Source organism: Pteropus alecto, unplaced genomic scaffold (assembly GCF_000325575.1).
Source record: "Pteropus alecto unplaced genomic scaffold, ASM32557v1 scaffold213, whole genome shotgun sequence".
In the NCBI taxonomy this organism is placed as follows: domain Eukaryota; kingdom Metazoa; phylum Chordata; class Mammalia; order Chiroptera; family Pteropodidae; genus Pteropus; species Pteropus alecto.
This window is the reverse complement of record NW_006434829.1, coordinates 5,202,776-5,223,584: the sequence shown is the minus strand read 5'-3', so window position 1 is coordinate 5,223,584 and position 20,809 is coordinate 5,202,776. Positions and strand designations below refer to the sequence as shown.

General features: G+C 48.1%; 1 protein-coding gene across 8 annotated transcripts in view; it reads right to left on the bottom strand.

The window, feature by feature from the left end:
• Nucleotides 1-20,809, bottom strand: part of KDM2B (lysine demethylase 2B) — a 117,565-nt gene that overhangs the window by 29,871 nt on the left and 66,885 nt on the right. For all 8 annotated transcript variants that reach the window (XM_015587970.2, XM_006910010.3, XM_025045520.1 and 5 more), the window contains one exon: nucleotides 12,886-12,972. In XM_015587970.2, coding sequence (XP_015443456.1) covers nucleotides 12,886-12,972 — 87 coding nt within the window. The remainder of the gene's footprint in view (nucleotides 1-12,885; nucleotides 12,973-20,809) is intronic.

The following is a 20,809-nucleotide window of genomic DNA, read 5'->3' as shown; positions in this document are numbered from 1 at the left end:
GGAAAAAGGACCTGTCCCTTACCACAGTTTTGCGCATTCTGTATTGTCTGTCCAAACCTAATTTCAGGACAGGTAGGTAGGGGTTTGGCAACCAAACTGCTGCCTGAAGGAACCATCCGGGGGCCAACTATGGAAGTAGGAAGCCAGGACCAAGACACGATAATGCAGGGGTTCTCTCTACACGCTATGAAGGCTTCTGCCAGCCACTATCCTAACACCTCTAAAAAAAATCCCTCTTCTGACACTTGCACAGAGCTTCTTACTCCTCTACTTCCCTCTGTCAGGTTTCCTGGTACACACGGTCATCCAACATGTGTTCTGTGTTAATAGTGTGCTGACCTGTACATAAAACACACCACGCCAGTCCTTGCCCAATAGAACTGCCACCTCAAAGCTGAGCGTTTACATCGTGCCTCAGGGCTCATCCTTTCTCCTTCCCGACGGCAATCTCTGAATGACGCTAAGAACTGAACACTCTGCTGGCTCCACTTTGCCTAGGCTCACATTCTTAGAAAGCGCTCCCCCCAAAGCTGATGACACCAGGGCAGTTGGCACTTGCCCTGAGCCAGGAGGATCCAGAATTTTCACCAAGTGGTAAGGAAATAAAAACAGATGGAAGCCAACCCCGCCCGGGTCACAGACATCCCCCACTTCCCTGCTCTTCCTCTGAGTGTCATTTAATTTTCTGGTCTGCCTGTCGGATCATGAGACACTAGGAACAACCCCTTTCTGCCCAGAGATTTTGCCAGACTTAGCCACCTAAGGGTGCTGCAGGCTGTCCCCACGGTGGGGACGGGCAGGAAGATAAGGTCAAAGGGGACAGGAAAGGAAAAAGGCGGACTGAGCCAGTGCCCAGGACTCTGAGATTCCCTGGGGGGAGAGTCTCTCCTGCATGGGGCCCCTTCCCTGGTGCCCATGTCGCAAAGGGCATGGCTACAGCTTAGGAACATTATATTCCAGAGGATCGGGGCAGGAAAAGAGAATGAACTCTCTGTGTCCGGACCAGTAACTAGCTGGCATGCTCCTGAACCAAGGGACACACCACTGGTCAAAGTACTCCCAAGGAGAGAACAGAAATGACGGATCAGGCATGCATAGGGTCGCTTCCTGATGCACGTAATAATTTGTGCTTAACGAGCAACAGAGAAATGCGTGCTTCAGTTATTTACTATTATTTTGCCATTTGTCTACCTGTTCTTCAATAGGTTTTTCTCCCTTAATGGCAAAAGGGGGTCTTTTGGAGAAGGTTTTTTTTTTCTTTTCCCCCTAATAAAATGTAAATAAGAGGAATTTTTGCATAGTGGCCCACAGCAACTTAGGACTGAGTCCAGAGTGGCCAGGATAAAACCATAGTTCAAAGAGTGACTGACGACAAAGGGCTGCACCGATTTCTGTTAAGGAAATTACTAATGTTATTTAATTGCTTTTTATTTTCCCCCTGGAGAGTCATTCCACAAGCATTTAAAAACCACATATATTTGTCATATGGGTCCTTTAAACAGACCGAGCTTTCTGTTAAATGGGGTTCCTCCCCTAATAATGTCTCTTTACATACCAAAATCAGCCAGTAAATATTTACATTCACTGGAAGACTTGTGACTATGTGTGGGATTTTTTAAAAATTAACTAGTTTAACAGGTGAGTGAAACGGATCTGAGAAACGTTTTCCCACCATCCACCCCATTTCCAATTCACTCGCTGACCGTAGAAAGTTTCTTTCCTTCTTTATTTACTTTCCTGCAAAAATCCAAGCTAAGGCTGAGTGTTCAGACAATTTCGACAAGACAAATGGATTCACTTTACAACCTCCCGCCCCCCCCAGCTCCGGAAAGTAGACAGGGCTAAAAATACATAAAATGCCAGCGTAATTCCTCGTAACCAAGACTCTCGTAATTTAAAAATATTCTTCTTAACAAGCCCAAATCTCCCCCATGGTATCCCGACACCAGAACACCCATCGCGTATATCGCCCCCCATCCTCCAAGAAAGACCTTGGAGAAACAGGATGTAAACTTGTGTGTGGAACTTAGACTCACCAAATCCAAAGATTATTCAAAATGGGAAGATGAAGCGGATAGTTACAAGGAGTAAAATGATGTTCATCATTGATAGCAGCTCTCTATTCACGACGGCCGAAATGTGGAAAGAACCCAAATTCCAGCCAATGACGAACGGGCCAACAAAACGTGGCACATCCATGCAATGGAATATGATTCAGCCATAAAAACGGATGACACACTGACACATGCTACAATGTGGATAAACCTTGAAAACACAATGCTAAGTGCAAGAAGCCGATCCGTCACAAAGCCACATGTTACACGATTTCACTTATAGGAAATGTCCAGAATAAGTAAATCCATAGAGAGAAAGCAGATTAGTGGTTGCCAGGGGCTGAGGGTGGTGTGGGGGGTGTAAGGAGGGACTGCTCCTGGGTGGGTGCAGGATTTCTTTCTGGAGTGATGAAAATACTTGGAATTTAGCTTGAGGTGATGGCTGCACAACGTTGTGAATGTACTGAATGCCACTGACTTGTTTGCTTTAAATGGTTCATTTTACGTTAGGTGAATTTTACCTAAATAGAAAATTATCTATTGATATCAGCCATCACTTAAGAGTGACCTCAGTTCCTATCCCCGCCCCGCAAAGGTAACCTGGTTGGGAATGTTTGCCCTAAACCCTGGAGCATGTGGAAACTAACCAAACCCAAGAAACAGCTGAATCACCTCTTCAGTGAGCTGCTAACAGTCGCTGTGGGGTCTGATGGGCTCTGACAATATGTTAGTGCCTTTCATTTAGAGATGTGGGCCTGACAAACAGGAATTCAGCACTGGGATGAGGGATGGAGGAAACAGCTACCCACCCCCAAGCCCCCTCCCCACCAGACGTACACACACACACACTCTCTCTCTCTCTCCCCTCCCCACCCCTCTCTCTATCTCTTCACTGCTGCCATGGACCTCTCTTCATTTACCATTCTTGCTTTTCTTTAAAAATGGCTCATCTCCAGCAGGCCAACTTGCCTTTACAATCCCCTTGGATCTCTGAAAGTCCACGAGTTTATCAGGACACTCAAAATAGGAAAAGCTTGACAAAACTTATCCATCACCATCTGAAGCCGCCATGAAACCAACTCTTTACTTTGAAAGTTGGTCTGTAAAGGGAAAGAATTAGCACACAGGCTGCCTTTCCAGAGGAACTGTTTAAGGGTAGTCCTGCTTGATGAGGGAAAGCTCTGGGGGGGAACGGCAGCGAATTCACATGGGCGGGATGATACGCTTCAAAGCTTCGTTCCACATCTCCTGATAAAACTATTGATACAGGAAATCAATAGATCAACTGGTGTTGAAATTATCAGTGAACAGTGTAAGGAAGCACGGGGCCAACACATCCCTTTCCAGATTATTCTTTGGAGGAAAGAGAGACGGACATAACTGAATAACAGGAAATCAGACCGCCACCACCTTAATCCACCAACTATGATATTTCATCGAACCAAGCCTTTCAAGCTAAGGTTTAATTTACAGAAATGACAAGAGAGAGGGGGAGGGGACACGAAATGACACCACAAGGAAGCAATCGGACGCACGCACGGAACGGGATGCTGTGCAGGACAAATTGTTCCATCTTCTCTACAAATCACTATCCTAAGAAAGGGTTAGATTAGAAGAGAGAATTAAGAACAGATTCAATGTGTAGTCCTGGATTGGATCCTGGTTTGTGCAAAGCAGCTGTAAAGGATAATTTGGGAAATCGGAATATGACCAAAATTTCGTTTGGTGTAATGCTATTTTGGTTATGTAGAAAATATTCTTCTTTTTCAGGAGATGCAAACCTAAGTATTGAGGGGTAGAATGTCATGTCGTCTATAATTTTCTAAAGAATACTTTAGCATAAAAGCTAAAGTGGGTTAAAAAGAAATAACAACACCTATTAGGATGGATATTATTTAATAAAAAAAAAATAAGTGTTGGCAAAGATGTGGAGAAATTGGAACTTGTGTGCTACTGTCGGTGGGAGTATAAAGTGTAGAAAATGGTAGGGCAGTGCCTCAAAAAATTAAAATCTACAATTACCGTACCATCCAGCGATTCCATTTCTGGGTATAGACCCCCCAAAAAAGTGAAAATGGGGACTAAAAAAGACGTTTATACACACATGTTCATAGCAGCATTATTTACAATAGCCAAAGATGGAAGCAACCCAAGCGCCCATCAACAGACAAATGGATAAACAAAATCCGGTATATGCACACGACGGAATATCATTCAGCCATCAAAAGGAAGGACATTCTGACGCGTGCTACAACGTGGACGAACCTCGAAGACATTAGGATAAATGAAATAAGCCAGTCACAAAAGACACATGCTGTACGATTTCACTTATAGAAGGTACTAAGAGTGGTCCAAATCAGAGACAGAAAGTAGAATGGTGGGTGCCAGGGGCCGGGGAGAGGGGGGGAATGGGGAGTTTGTGTTTAATGGGGACAGAGTTTCAGTTTTGGAAGATGAAAAAATTCCAGACACGGATGGCGGTGATAGTTGCACAAGAACGTGAAATGTACTTAAATGTCACTGAATTGTGCACCTAAAAATGGTTAAAATGGTCAATTTTATATTATGTGTATTTTTCCAAAATTTAAAAAAGTGTTCCTGCTTAAAAATACATAAATAAATAAAATAAAATAAAATAAAATAAAATAAAATAAAATAAAATAAAATAAAAAACAACACCCTTCCCCGAAAGAATCAATCAACTGGGAACATTCAAACCAACGAGCCCCCACAGCGGCCCCACACCCAGTCCCCTCCTGCCATCTTGTCCCATAAACAATAACTGACAGAAATGAATCTAAATAGGCACCTCCCCTCCCCCCCAAAAAAATCGCTTTAAGTGAGATTATCTCCGAATCCTGCCAAGTGCTTTCCTGTTTTGTCTTTTACATTCCTTGGTGGAGGTCAGTGAGTTACAGCAGCTTTTACTCCAGCTTCCCTTCCCACCTACTCTTCTTTGTCCCGACAAATATGCTTGCCCTTCCCATCTTTGTAACATGAAGCAAAACGAAGCGATGCAAATATTTTCCCCTGTATTCGCCTAATCATGCCCTCTCTTCCCCGTCTAGATCAGCTGAATTTGGAGAACAGATCATCTGACATCATTTGGTTATACACATATCCATCTTTCTAACAAAGCCAAATAATAAGAGAGAAGGGGGGAATAAAAGAACATGACAGCTCGCTCCCAGTGTCAGTGATCCATGTCCCCCTTTACAATGGGAACTATACGATGACATGTGACAAAAAGAAAAGTCTGAAGGATGGGCCATTGTTCCAGAAATATAACCACGATAAAGGCAAGCAATCACTTACAGTGCCTGCCTGGCTTCCTATTTACTCCACCGAAGGCAGGAGGTCTGAGCATCGCGATGGCTTTCCAAGAATTTGTCTTTTGGCGTTATTAACACAGAGAGCTGAGGAGGTTATCAAACTAAGCAAGAAATCCTGGGCTGCAGACTTTAATCACAGCTTATTTCAGCTGAACGCTGTCTTAAAAGTTCCAACAAGCGGTTCTGCAGTGGTACGGAAGATGGCTGAAAAATTTCAAGTGAGGTATAAGACCTAAGCTGGGATAAAGAAGGGGGCCTAAATTTAAGGGACAAAAGGGTCTAGGGGGTACCCAGGAGCCCGTCTTGGAACTCTTCCATTTAGCATTCATTCATTCAATAGTTGGTTGAGACTCGGACGCCAAAGTCAAAGTGAGGAGAGAATCTTATTCTCACCAAAGAAGACTTGAGAGGCATCAGGGGAGCAGGCGAAAGAGAGCGGAGAGCTTGCTCGAGTTCATTCATTCAGCAAACATTTCCTGGGCCCCAGATTTCAGGGAGCAATCACGCATGTCCGGATACAAAAATGGATAAGGAGAAAATAAGGCGAGCTCTAGTCTCGAGAAGCTCGCGGAGGCTTAGGACAAAATGCAGAGCAGAACGTGGACGGCCGGTGCCAGGAGAAACGTCAGTCAAGATATTGACAAGAAACGAATGGCACCCCGGCCCCCCGACCACCAGGTCACGGAGGAGAGTTTAACAGAGGCTCGATTTACAGAGCGTAGTAGGGTCGGAGAAACCAGCAAGGCATGGCGATGCACCCTGAGCCCGGTGACAGTGACAAGCCATCGCCTCCCTGGGCGGGATGGGACCAGCAAGGAAATGGAAAACATGACGTAATTCAGTTCCCCGGCAATGCAGAGCAGATGAAGGCATCATGAGATCCTAAGACAGAGCTACAAGTGGGGACTGGGGCACGCGAGGCCAGCATAGATGGAGAGTCACCGCAGAGCACTGAGCTATACTTGCCCCACAATTCGTATGGGGAAGTCCTACCCCCAGTTACACCAGAACGTGACCGTATTCAGACACGGGGTCTTCACAGAAGTGATTAAGTTAAAATGACGACATCAGGGCCCTAATCCAATGACTGGTGTCCTTAACAAAAAAAAGAAGAAATTTGGAAACAGATACATACAGAGAGGGAAGATGACGTCAAGACACAGGGAGAAGACGGCTGGAACTCTGGCGAAAAGCCAGCAGGTAAAGCTACTCTTCTGGCCTGCCTCGATCGCACATGCGTGATTCTAGAAAATTCCACCTCCCAGCTTCAATTCGCCCCACTGAAAAGGTAGCGCTCCTCGGATGGGCTCCTTGTCCTACGATGGGTTCCTTGCCAGCTACGAACAAATTTTGGGACCAGAGTTCACATAAACCGGCCGGAGACCCGGGTCCCCACCGGGAGGAAATGGTGGCTGGTGTCGCTGACACACCACCCGTTTTTCCAGCTGGATGTCTCCGCTGCCGACGCTGTCCGCCGCTCCGTCCAGGAGAAGCAGACCGCCTTTCGTGGGCATTCTTGTATCAGAGGTTTCTGCTGCCCCTGTGGGAACCTACAGGACTCTAGACTCCACAAACGACTTAGCGGTCACTTAGGAAAACCCTGCGGAATTCCTGACGAGGGTCCCGGATCCGTTTTTATGTGGTTGCCCTCCCTGCTTGCTGGGCATCACCCGTGCCCGCCCTCGGAGGCCACTTTCCCATCTTTGGAAAGGACTGGACACGCCTGACATTGACCCTGACACCTTCTCCCCCTACCGTGGCCCAGCAGCAGAGCTGGTGGCCTCAGCTACCTCAACCCCCCAGAGACACATTGCTAAGGCAACAGTCACCCTGCCCCCCACCCTCCCACCCCACTCCCGGGGCCTAGGACTTTCTCCCTTCAGGGCTGTGAGGAAGAGATAAAGCGAGTTCTCACACCGGCCCCCTCATAGGAAGCACCAAGCACAGCCCGTGACTATTTCAGGGAAATTAAGCTATTTGGGCCCCTGTTGGAGACTAAACTTTTGCACCGACCAATGATAACTTAGGGGTGGGAAATGCATCTAAACTGCGCATGCCATTCCCCTGCTCCTGGCCCCTCCTTCTGCATCCTCCATTTCTACTGAGAACACCACCAGCCTTCTGGGAGGACAGATTCAAGGTTACCGTCGACTTACAGATGATAATTTTACGGAAAACTACATATAATAGCTGTCGCCGAGCGATGGCCTACTATCGAGGTATTTTTACAGATAGCATCTCCCGGTAACCTTGGAGGAAAGGCACTATTTGCCCTTGTCTTACAGATGAATAAACCGAGGTTCAGACTTGCCCAAGACCACACAGCTGGTCTGTGGCAGAGCTGAGATTCAAACCCCCGACCCCAGAGCTCGCCTTAGTCGTGGATGAGAATTACCTGCAAAACGTTTAGAAAGCAGAGATTTCCAGGCCCCACCCCAAACGTACTGCGTCACAGTGTCAAGGGAGGGGCCCAGAAAGACAGATTTTTTTTTAACGTGGTCCCCGGGGAAAGCCGAAGCCTGAGGACGTATCCTCATCGGCCCACACTGGCCTTGAGCAGGCAACATAAGTGGTAGGAGCCATGCCCGTCCTCTTCCCCACCTGTGCACCATCAACTTAATTACGACGGAGGTGACAGGAATTGAGGAAGTACACGGGGCCCTCTCTTACTGAATCACATGCCTCTCCTTTGGGGAAAGACCGCGTGTCTGTCCCGAGGGAGACCAGACTTATCAGACCTCCCAGATCTCAATGACCGACTGCAGGGGAACGGGAAGAGGAACAAAGCAGAAGGCAGGCTGACGCACACATCAGGTGTGTGTGTGCCGCTTCCTCCTGCGGTTCCGGTGTGGCCCTGTCACGGCCCCGTTAAGGAAGCCGAGCCAGTGACTGCAGAGGGCTGTCCTCCCCGTCCCCTGCCAGAGTGCTTGTTCATACGCACTCCAGCCTCTCTGCTCCTACACTCCAAAAAAATTGCCAATAATTGAAATTCAAGTGGCGGCCCGCTTTGCCCACTAGAGATAATGGATTAAGAAGCAGGATGCTTCAACAGGCTCGCTTTCCATGGGCAGCCGTGGCCCGGCCTCTCTCCTCCCTCAGTTTCCTTCTCTGTGAATGAACCCGCAGGCCAGCTGTGTAGACGCGTCTGGCTGGTGACCAGAAGATCAACTCGCCACTGAGGTCAGAGGTCAGGCCTCATAGAAGCTCGGTTCCCTCGGCTTGTTTCTAAGGTCACAGACAGGCCCCCAAAATCCTGCCACCTGGTCATAAAAGGAAGCAGCCAAAGCGTAGACGGATCAAACCAATCCATCACCACTGGTGGAAACAGCCAATCGGGTGAACGGTGATGGATGGCGATTCGGTAGCATCTTTGATTTGAAAGACACCACATCGGAAGTGACCTCACGGCCCCTAACCAGTTCCAGAAAAAGACCTTGCTCTCCGAGAGGCAAGGTGCGACATCAAAGCATTTCTAGCTGATCGCCATTTATCCTTAATTACTCGTTGGGTAACCTGACCCAGACCGAACGCCTCTCCCCGCCTCCCTTCCTGACGGCCTCAGTGAGCACCCTTGATCTTTCAACCCCACCTGCACCACACCGGGAGGAAGCCGGCCGCAAGGCTGGGAATCCAGAGACCCTGGGCGGCCCAGGCGCTTAGTCGTTGACTTACTTCTTCCGTTCCCGTTAACTTTTTAACCCCACGGGCCAGGAAATGCATAAATATAGCAGCGGGCCTCCCCTCCTCCTTCCCTCTGCCACATTTCATTGAGTTCCTCACAGCACAGGGACAGATCTGGGGACGAACGCCTTGCTACTCACAAGCTCTGTGGTCCCAGGCAACCCGGCGTACCTCTGTGAGCCCCCCGTTTCCACTGCACCATGGAGAAAATCCTGTGCACCTCCTAGCTGCGCTGGAAGGATTCAATAGATCTGAAACCTGCATCTAAACACTGGTGCATTCACTGAAGAGAAACATCCCGGGGGTTTTGGCTGTGCTGGCAATAATTTATTTCTGGAGCTGAGTCGGGGGGGGGGAGGGGGCATGGTATTCATTATCATATTATTTATATCTTTTTTTTTCGTGGCCCGGAAATAATTTATAATAAATGTTATGGGCTGAATCATGTCCTCCCAAAATTCATGTGCCGAAGTCCTAACCCCCAATACCTCAGAGTGTGACTGTTTTTGGATATAGGTCTTTAAAGAGGTAGCTGTGAAAATGAGGTCGCCACGGTGGGGCCCTAATTCAGCACAACTGGTGTCATTATAAGAGATTAGGACACAGACACACACACACACACACAAAGGGAAGACCGTGGGGAGACATAGACAACAGCACCTATAAGCCAAAGGCAGTCCTCAGAAGAAGAATAAATACATCCTGCCGACTGACACCCTGATCTCAGACTTCCGGCCTCCAGACCGGTGAGAAAATCAATTTCTGTTGTTTTAGCCCCACAACCTGTGGTCCTTGGTTACGGCAGCCCTTGCCAAGTCATACAATAAACTTCGAGTAAATGATGGAAAACATAAACTGAATTTAAAAGAAAAAGACGGTGCTGGCATGGCTGTAATAAAAAAAGACAGTAAGTGTCGTGAGGCCGTGGAGAAACTGGAACGCTCAGACGCTGATGGTGGGAATGGAAAACTTTGGAAAACAGTCTGGCGGTTCCTCAAAAAACGTTAAACACAGAGTTGCCATCTGACCCGTCGATTTTACTCCTAGGTAGCGACCCAAGAGAAACAAAGACATACGTTCACTTGAAAACCTGCACACAACTATCCGTAGCATCATCATTCGCAATGGCCCAAAGGTCCAGACAGCTGTAGTGTCTGTCCCTCGACAGAGGAATGCATAAACAGCATGGGGTCCGTCCATGCTGTGGAATATTATTCAGCCCTATAAAGGAACAAAGTATATGCTACAATGTGGATGAAACTTAAAAATATTATGCTAAGTAAATGAAGCCAGTCACAAAAGGCCACAGAGTGTATGATTCCATTTCTATAAAATGCCCAGGCTAGTCGAACCCATAAAGACAGGAAGTAGAGTGGGCTGGGTGGAGTGGGTGGAGTGGGTGGGGTGAGGAAGCTTGGGGGGAGGTTGGAATGACTGCCAATGGGGCTTCTGTTAGGGGGTGCAAAAATGTTCTAAAATTAGATTGGTTGGGGGGGATGGTTGCACAGCTCTGAGTATTTTCAATATACTAAAAACACATAATTGTACACTTTAAGTGGGATGCAAATTATATTTGTTTTATTATAGGTGTTAAATTAAAAAAAGACTGGCACCCCGTAAGTGCCACCGAAAAGCAAGGATCTTTCCTTCTCCTTCCCACCCACTGCTCCCCAGTTTGCCTTCGGGATCCCAGTTCGCCCACCAGCCTTGACGCCCGCCCATGCCGAACTCGTGTGCAGACCAGTGCTTGTAACTGGTCCTCCACAGGAGTCTTAAGGGGTATCCCCCAAGCCCAGAAGCCAGCTTCCTGTTTTCAGGCCTCTGGAGGAAAGGGGAGAGAGGTTTGATTTGTTGTTGTTGTTGTTATGCCCATAACCCCCTGGAGAAGCAGACTGAGGGTCTCAGGCAGGGAAGACAGGGCATGTCTGCAGTCCTGAATTGGTTTCCCCCAGAGAGGCTCATGTGGACCCCTCCGTGAATTGAGATGACAGTAGGTAATGGCCATTTTGTTTCTTGAAAAGCTCCCTTTCTGCCAACCCTAATCCCTCCCCGCTACAGCAATCCCTCGGTCAAGAGGCAAGCAGGCAGTGAGGCAGAGCCACGGCTTCCTCTTCAGGTTCTGAGCAGCCGTGGGGCCTGGCTGGGTTGTTTGAAGGTGTTATGTCTGCAAGTACAGTTTGTGGTCTGGTGAATGGCATTTATATTTATTGCCCGTGTAGGGGAAAGCCGACTTTAAAACCCCCACACGCTGTCATGAATTGGGGAACTGGAGGCAGAAGGGAGAAAAGCACATCATTTTCCATTCTTATTGCCACCTAAATTCCCACTAAGCATCAAAGGGAATGAGGATCCAGTACCCACAAGTAATGGGAGCCCTTTTCCCCAGCAGTTCTACATTTAGAAATACACCCTAAGGAGATAAACAAAAGTGAAAAGAATAACCTAGTATAGCACTGTCTAATAGAAATAATGGGAACCATATAGAGATTTGAAAAAATTGTGTAGCCACATTTACAAAGGTAAAAAAAAACTGGTGAAATTAATAATCCGTTTTTGTTTAACCAATGTATCCAAAATATTCTCATTTCATCGAGGGTTGCTAGATCTAACAAAATATTTTTTTTAAAAAAATACACCAATGACATTTCAGATGAATAACGAATAATATTTTTTTTTTAGCATAAGTCTGTCCCATGTAATAAGTGGGACATACTTACGCTAAAAATTCTTATCTGTTGGCACATCTCAATTTGGGCCCGCCATTTTCCAAGTGCTCAAGAGCCACATATAGCTTGGTGGCTCCCATTTTGGACAGCAGAGAGCTAGAACATTCCTCTCAGTGTTTGTTCTAACAGCAAAAACAAAAAGAAGAAGAGGAAGAAATGAGCACAACTACCTATCAACGAGGAGGCTGCTTAAGTTACAACTAACATTTAGAGAGCACTTGTCCCAAGGACTTTGCGTGCATTAATGACCTTGTTTAGTCCTCAAAACCATCATTCAAGGTAGACTAGCCCTGTTGGAAAGTAAGGTTCTGGGAGCTTATGTCACCTGCTCAAGAAAGTGGTGAAGCTGAGGGCAGATTGACTGATGGTAGATGAATGGGCTGACACAAATGTCCCCCACTCTAGCACAGCCTGTGGAAGGAGACACACTGGAATGTTATCGGTTTTCTTTCTCTGGAAGGTGGGCTCTGAAGTTGGCCCTGACTGAAAGCCTGGTCTCTGCTCTCAATGAGACCAACTGTCCTTTACGTCTTGCCAAGTACCCCAACAAGCGACTGCTTTTTTAAGCCTCGGTGTAAGTCATCTGTAAAGTGAGTCACAAGGGTCATCCCACAGGGTTATTGGAGTATAAATAAGGTAATGGACGTAAAGGACCAGGAGGAACGACCTGCTCCTGATAAGTTATGGTTGGCATCAATCCATTTTACAAAGAGAAAGAAAACTTACTTTCACGAGAGGATAAAACAGCCCAAGAAGCAGCTGGAAGAAAAAAGGATGGAAGGAAAGAAAGCAGAAGGGGCGGGAGGGAAGAGAAGAAAGAGAGAGGAGGAGGAAAATTCATGGAACGACAGGGAAAGGTGAGGAGGCATCACTACCCTGCAGGTTCCCCAGTGACCACCAGGCGGCACTGCCCGCAGCGTCCGCAGCCAGGGAAAGTAACTCCTTCCAAAGACCAAAAACCTTACACCAAAACCATCTTAACTGGGTGCCCTGTTCCAGGAGTCCCCACCAGAAGAGGGCCTACGTTCACCTCACAAGAGCTGTGACAAGCTGAGGAAACAGTCTCCCGACTGCCAGTGACCTGCGTCTTACCTTTGGAGTCTTCTTTGGCCAAGTGACCACAGGGACCCCAGTGATGGCGAGACTGGGGTCGTCATCCGCGTGCTCCTTCAGGACATTCTGTGGCCAAACAAAGGAGCTGTATTAGCCCAAGGTATGGGGGAGATTTCCGAAGGAGACTAGAGGCCGGACCTCACCCAGCCACGAAACTGAGGACTCTCCACGAAGTCAACCCCGGCCACCACCCACACACTCGGTAGTGTCACTGATTTAAAATGCTGTTTATAAATGTCTTGGTTCACCGCTGTGTCCCCAGAGCCTCACACAATGACTAACCTATAGTAGGCTTCCAGTAAATAGCTTAAAAAAAAAAAAAAAAGCCACAAATCCCCAAAGAGGGACTTTCTACAAAATGCCTGAACAGTATTCCTCAAATCTGATAAGGTCAACAAAAACAAGGGAAGCCTGAGAACTGTCACAGCCTCCAGGAGCCAAGGAGACAGGCCACTATACGGTGGCCTAGGGGATCCTGGAACAGATAAAGGACATTATGTAAAAACTGAGGAGATGTGAATAAGATTGAGACTTTAGTTAATAATAATGTATCGATATTGGTTCATTAACTGTAACAAATATACTATACCAATGTAAGGTATTAACAGGAAAATGGTGTGTGCAGCGTATATGGAAACTGTACTAGCTGCTGAATTTTTCTGTAAATCTAAAACTGTTCTAAAAGACAAAGTCTATTAATAGAAAATGATTTTTAAAATGCCAATCGGACAGTAGTCACATTCCATCATTGGATGAATGGATAAACAAACGGGTTTGTCCACACGACGGAATGATTGAGCCTTAAAAAGGAGATTCTGACACAGGCTGCAACATGGTTGAACCTTGGAAGACGTTATGCTGAGTAAAATAAGCCGGTCACAAAAGACAGATACTGTATGATTCCACTTATAGGAAGTCCACAGGAGTCGAATTCATACCAGCAAGAAGTAGAACGGTGGTCGCCAGGGGTGAGGGGTGAGGGGTGAAGGGAACGGGGAAGATGAAGAAGTTATGGAGGTGGACGGTGGTGAAGGTCACACGACAATGTGAATGTACTTAATGCCACTGGACTGCACACTTAAAAACAGTCGAAATGGGAAATTTTATGTATATTTCACACGATTTTTAAAAAAAAGAGAGGAAGTAGTGGGGTCAAAATAACTCCCTAAGGAACAGATTCAGAGGTTCTGGAAAGTACAGGTTGGGGACCTACTATGTCCCTAGTTAAACTGTCACTGTTAAGCTCGGGACAACACCAGTTCTAGGGACAAAAGAACTGGGTTCAGCTTTTCCAGCTCGCAGAAGCTGGACGGTGAGTAAGCCACAGCTTCCTGTTGTCTCGCCTGGGGGCAGAAAAGTGTTACCCACCTGGATTTCACACCATGCAGCTGGGATGTGATTTTACCACCATTCTTAGGAGTGCTGGCTCTGGACAGTAAAATAATCCTATCTGTGGGGTGGGGCCAATCCTACCCATTTTACAGAAGCGGAAATGAAAATTCAGAGAGGTTAAGTGATTTGCCCAAGGCCACACAGCTAGGAGGAAACTAGCTAGCACTGATGACTACAAGCCTCGGGAAACCATTCCGGTAACCTCCGGGGCTGCCCCAGAAAACAAGGACACCTAGGAGATACTCTAGGCTCCATAGTCACCGTTTTGTTAACAAAAGCAGAAGTGAGCCATCCTCGTCTACTCCTTGCAAACACGAGAGGGAATAATTCGGCCACTAACTCTTTAGGAAGCACTTCTCAAATGTCTCTCCCACCTCGTCACAGAAGGGGCACCAGAGCACAAAGTGGTCCTGCCCAAGTGTGAAATTTCATTATTTCACGGTTTCTCTTAATAATCCATATGAATTTCATATCTTCCTCCATAATACATCAGGATTTATTCTCTCTAAAAATAATGCCCATTCCCCCCCCCAAAAAAAAAATCATTAAAAAAAAAAAGCCTTTCCAGGAAGATGCTCCATGTTCAGCCAAAGCCTTTCTATGTCTATATCTATACCTCACTATATGGTTGGAACAGGGGGCCTGTCACTTCCATAGGACTTTCTGCCACCTTATCTCTATCTCATTCTCTAGGCTGGGGGGGTGAAGAGCTCAAATGCCTCCAGGAACCAAGCGGGTAAAGTGACAGGTGCAAACTGGCAAGGGCTGGAAAAAGGGGTGCGGCCTGTAGCAAAGTGGAGACCCAAAGTCCCTTTCGAAAGGGCAAATGCTGCTCAGTCCCAACCTACTAACCTCCTCTGGCAATGAAAACCCCTCCCCCAGGCCTCTGATTTTCTGATTTTTCAGAAGAAATCAAAGATTCAGAGTATTATTGATATGTCTCCACTTTCAAATGTTGGCAACTGACTGAAATTAAAACACACGCGCACACGCACACGCACACACACACACACACACACAATAAAGCGAACCCATCTGTGGGCTGTTTAGAGCCAGAGGCCACCAGTTTACAAACGCTGCTCTGCATAGGACCAAAAATAATGCCTACGCCCTTCGGTTTTCTTTGAGTTTCCTTCTGAATTGTCTCCAGATTTCTCGTCGTTTCAAATCAGAGATGGAAGTTGTAACTCACAGGCATTGAGGTGAGGCCTCTTTTAGAGGGATGTCTGCTTACAAAAGACTATTATTACTGGAGGTGTCACGGTTACTAGTCCTTAATACATTAACAACGGTAAGTAATGATTAAAAGTTAATAAAGAGACCTCTCCCAGTGCCTTCAAGGCTGGGAATCTCACACACAGCCCCCGCCCTGCGGGAATCAGCGTTCGCCTCCGTGTGTGGCCCTCAGTGGCCACCAGGGGGTGCCCCGGGCTCTCGGGGAAAGGCCTCGTTTCCCTGTGTATTTGACAGGCTGCAGGAAGAGATTATTCTAATTGGAGATTTTCTCTGTGAGAAATAAATTGTGCTGAAGGGGATCATGTCACTGGCTCCCCTGGGCGCTGCCAGCATTTATACACTCCCTAGGGCCCTTGGAGGCAGAGACAAGGAAGCCTGGGTGTCACGCCCCATTCAGGGTACACCCTCCAAGCCTTCCCTGGGAAAGCCCGGAGCCGGCTTTCAGACAGAGACAGGTTGGGGCCACCGGGCCTCTTCTGCTGGGAACTGCACTGTTTAGACATGGCGAGACAGCCACAAATGACAGGTGCTGGGCCTCGGCTCCCCTCATGACAACTTCTCTCAAAGAGTTTATAACGATGGATTCAGGTCCCCCTGCCCCCGTTTCCGATGGATGGGGCATCAGTAATTAGAATCTCCATCTGTGACTAAAAATACCACCACTGTGATAATGACGCAGAGCAGGCGTCAAGGAAGACCCGCCGGCCACAGGCCGGTACAGGGAGAGTAACACGGAATGGAACAGCTCAGACGGCTGCTCTGGGGAACCCAGCAGTCTCGGGGTACCCCTCTGCCAGAGGTAAGGGCCCCTGCAACCAGGTGTCAATGCACCCTGGGTGTTCCAGGACCCCCACCCTCCACACCAGCCCAACCACCTTGAACCTGCCTGGGTTGACCTGTCTCTCACAAAAAGATATATACTCTCAAGTCCTAACTCCTAGCACCTGTGAATGTGACTTTACTTGGAAAAAGGGTCTCTGCAGAGATTACTAAGTAAGCATCTCGAGATGAAATAATCCTGAATTTACTGTATAAGAGACAAGAGAGGGAGATCTGACACCGACCCAAGGAATAAAGTCATGGGAAGACAGGCAGAGATGGGAGTGACGCAGCCACAAGCCAAGGAGCCACCAGAAGCCGGAAGAGCATGGAAGGACCCTCCCTAGGGCCTCCCCAAGGAGCAGAGCCCCACCCGCACCTTGACGTCCGACTTCTGGCCTCTCAGACTGAGAATAAATGGCTGCTGCTTTAAGCCGCCAAGTTCGTGGTCCTGTATTACGGCGGCCCTGGGAAACTAACGCGCCGCCCTTGTCCTGGTATATCGTAGTTAATTAAAAAGGCTTATTAGCTACACGGTTTGGGCAAGTCACCACATCCCTCGTGGTCTCGGTTTCTCCATCCAAGAAACGGGATAATGACAGTCCCCACCTTTGCCAGGGTGGAGAGAGGATTATAACACATGAGAGGTACTTGGCCAAGCCCTTTTGGCTCAGGGCACACTTCCTGCTGAGACACAAGGGTGGGGGGGGCGGCTCAATTTACAGAATTCACCCACTTAACAAGTTCTGAGCCCAGGAAAATTTAAAGCTTTAGTTGGAAGGGCAGTTTAAAAGCTGATTTAGCTGCATAACGAGTAAAGATAATAAATATGATTCGGGGGCCCAGAAGTTAACTTTAGGCTAAAAAATGCCCAAGTGGCCTCCCCCTTCCTACCCCTTGTCAGGTCTAGGGTGGCCCAGGTGTCTGAAACTGTGCTCTCTCCTTCCTTCTCCCACGATGGTCCAGGCAGAGGATTCAGGGCAACAGGGACTGTTTTGTAATCATACTGGGAGCATCTTAGGTGACAAGCCTGTCTCATTCATCCTTGGATCACCCCCCTATTACCTCACTGCCCCCCACAAATACAGAACCCAGGCTCGGTATCACATCCAGCCCCCTGAGTAACTGTCGGCACCTGACCCTCCTGGCCGGGCTGAATCCGGTTGTGCCCTGTTTTCCGCGCGCTGGTCACCTGCGGGCGGGAGCTGGCCAGGCTGCCGCCCTCCCGCCCGCTCTCCCCCTTTCGGCTCTGAAGCAGGTGGAGGTGTGATACTTTTTAAAAGCCCACGATGCTGGAGGTCCGGGCTCCACAGCTCACTGTTGTGCAAACGGCAAGACCAGGAGGGGAACCTTACATGAGCAGATGTGTTCCGGGGTCCCAACCTAAGGACCCCAAGATTGAAAAGTCGTACACACCTTCCACAGTCACGGGTTTCGCAAACTCTCACGCATGACCCTAAGCAGTCCTGTTTTCATTCCATGGTGGCGTCTAAAACAATAATCCGAATCCTAATATCAGCTCTAGCTTCCTGAGCATTTAAAGGCCCTCGCTGAATCCGTCGACGAGGCACGTACCCTTCCCATCCCCCCCGTATCACGCTCCCCGAGAGCGTTCATTCAGCCAACCGATGGCACAGGGGAGGCAACCTCACTCCAGAACCTTTGGTGTTCAAAGCCAACACCAAGGTCAGCCAGCGGCCACGAGAAACTGGGAGAGACAAGGGAGGAGCCTCCCCTAGGGCCTTCGGAGCGAGCACTGGGCACTGAGCACCAGCTGCTGACCCGGCGCCTGGCTCCGGAGCTGTGAGAGAACGCCTCCCTGCTGCTATGGCATGTGACCCCAGGAGACGACGGAACAGGGGTTTCCAAGGCAAACCCGAAAGGGGGTGGGGGAAAAGCTGAGAGGCGGGCCAAGGGCTAGGGGAGGGTGGGGAACTGGCCGAAGCCGGTCTGGCTCTCCTTCCACGATGACCTAAGAAACAGCTAACCTTTCTCAGAGGATTTACGAGGAGAGCCCGGAGTCCGTTACCTCATTGATCCTCAAAACAATCCAGTGACGTAGGCTCCTGGTACCATCCTCATTTTACAGCGAGGACACTCAGGTTTCAATCCCTTAAGCACTTCAGAACAGCCAAGGAACCGCAGATTCCGGGCCCCGGAAAGATGAGGCACATCTAGTCCAATATCCTCATTTTACGTTCAGAGAAACAGCAAGGTGGAGTGACTCGTCCAAGGCCACAGAGCGAGGAGTTAGAAACAGAAACCGGAATTGAACTCAAGGGTCTCTTGGGTCCCGATTTCTTGTTCTTCCCGTTGTGTACAGGCCAGTACGCTGCCCCTCCAGCAGAACCGCTGTCTTAAGGAGGTCACTGAAGACTCAGCGCCACATCCCAAAGAGTCCCACAAAGATGCGGAAGAGAAAGGCTGCTTAGGCTTTTGCAAGATGCTAGAATCTCCTTTCCTTTCACAAAGCAAATTAAGTAGGATGATCATTTTGGATTGAATCTACATCCGGACACACACACACACACACACACACACACACACACACACACAACCTGCCAAGGTAAGTTTTCAAGGTCCAAATGCACTAGCTCCCTTGGACTTGCTGAAACCATAGGGTCACCGAAATAACAGGGACAAACTCAATTTTCAAAAGTCCTCCCCACAAAAGAGAATAAGCTAGACTTATAGAAATGAACACCAAAAAAAGAAAGCTTAAAATAAGTTGCAGGACAGTATGACCTAATTTTCTAAATTACATATTCACGTTTGTGTGCACGGGGGTCTGAGGAAAGCTCCAGAAGTACCTTCACCGGATGATTAACGTGGGTTACCTGCGGGGCGTGAGATCTGAGGAAGGGGACCCTTTCTATCCTCTGGCCTATACTGCTTAATTTTTTTCACATTGATCACGTAACAATATGACAATGAACACTTTTATGTAGGTGAAACGTCCGTAAAGACAGGAAGTAGACCAGAGGGCAGGGGAAATGAGATGAGACGTGTTTGCTGCTGGGTCCAGGGTTCTCTGCCTGGGGCAGAAGAAAATGTTCTGAACTGGACAGAGTTGGTGGTTGCAAAATATTGGAATGTATTCGCTGCCACTGAACTGTACCCTTCGCAGTGGTTAAAGTGGTCAGCGTCTCTTTCCTGAAGATTCTAAACTGGTGATCCAGTCAGTAAAACCCATCGCTGGATCAATCCACATAAAGTGGTCAACGTCACTGTGTATTTTTTCCACAATTAAAGAGAAAACTCATTACCTTCTCTGTCCTTCAAGGACGTGCCCTAAGTTTGACTCTTGAGCGTGGTTTTTCTCCTCCTCCCTCTCGGCTAGCCCGGATGGTCTCAGAACTTCGAAAGAAGGGCACGTCACCACCAGTTACCACTGGGTGACAATAGTCACTGCACGCCTAGAACGTAAAACCCAGAGGACTAGACGGCCGGGTTGAAAATGAACCCAACGGTGTTTAGGGAAGAAGTGTGGTCTCCGCATCCGCTTCCCAGGCCTCAGCAGGGTTTCCGGGAGCAGATGCTTCTGACATTGTCAGCCAAGCCTGTGCCTCTCAAGGGCCTTTTTCCTCTAGCTCCATTCTGGAAGGATCACAGTACCGATTCCATCACGGATGGCACATCGTCGGGGAGTCCCATCAGAGCCCCCAGCAAAACAGAATTAACTCGCGTGCATAAATTAGCACCGACTGTCTACTCGGCGGAGAAACACCAACACTGTTCTTTCCGGGGACAGGAAGCCATTCTCCAGTTCCCACCACCTCTTCCTTCAGTGTGACCTACTCCTCGCCTCATCGTGTGTTTGGTTTTATACTTTACCGAATGATTTCAAACGCATTTCCTCATTTGACCTTTGGCGTCTGGGCAGCGAGACGGTAGGTTTTACTTCCACTACACCGATGAGCAAACTTAAGCTCAGAGGAGTTCCAATGACAAACCCAAGCCACGCAGCTAACATGGGAAAGGGATCGTTGTCAAACCAAGGTCTTCTGACTCTGAAGTCAGTGTTCCACTCACAACGCCGTTCACAGCCGGCCCGAGACAGCGACGGAATCACTGGGCAAGGCCAACGCTGAAGGAGCTGCTATGTTCTCCCAGCCTCCAACCCACCAGAGGCCTCGGATCAAGTTCCATACATATCTGAACCCCAAAATAAAAATAAGATGTAAAATAAGATATAAAAACATACGTTATGAATAAAAGAAAAAAAAAATGGGTCATTGATAAAAGCCAAAACCCAGCCATCTGGAGACTGGCTGACTTTGGGGACCGTCCCCAAGCTCAGGGACTCTGGTTACCGGGAGCCACCACAAACAGCAGTCTCTGAGGATCCTGGAGAAATGGAGAGAAGTCAAGCTCCTAACTAGTCAATCATGATTCTGACACCACTGGTCAGAATCACGAATCCCTCCATCGTAGCAGAAGCAGTGGCGTGGCCTAA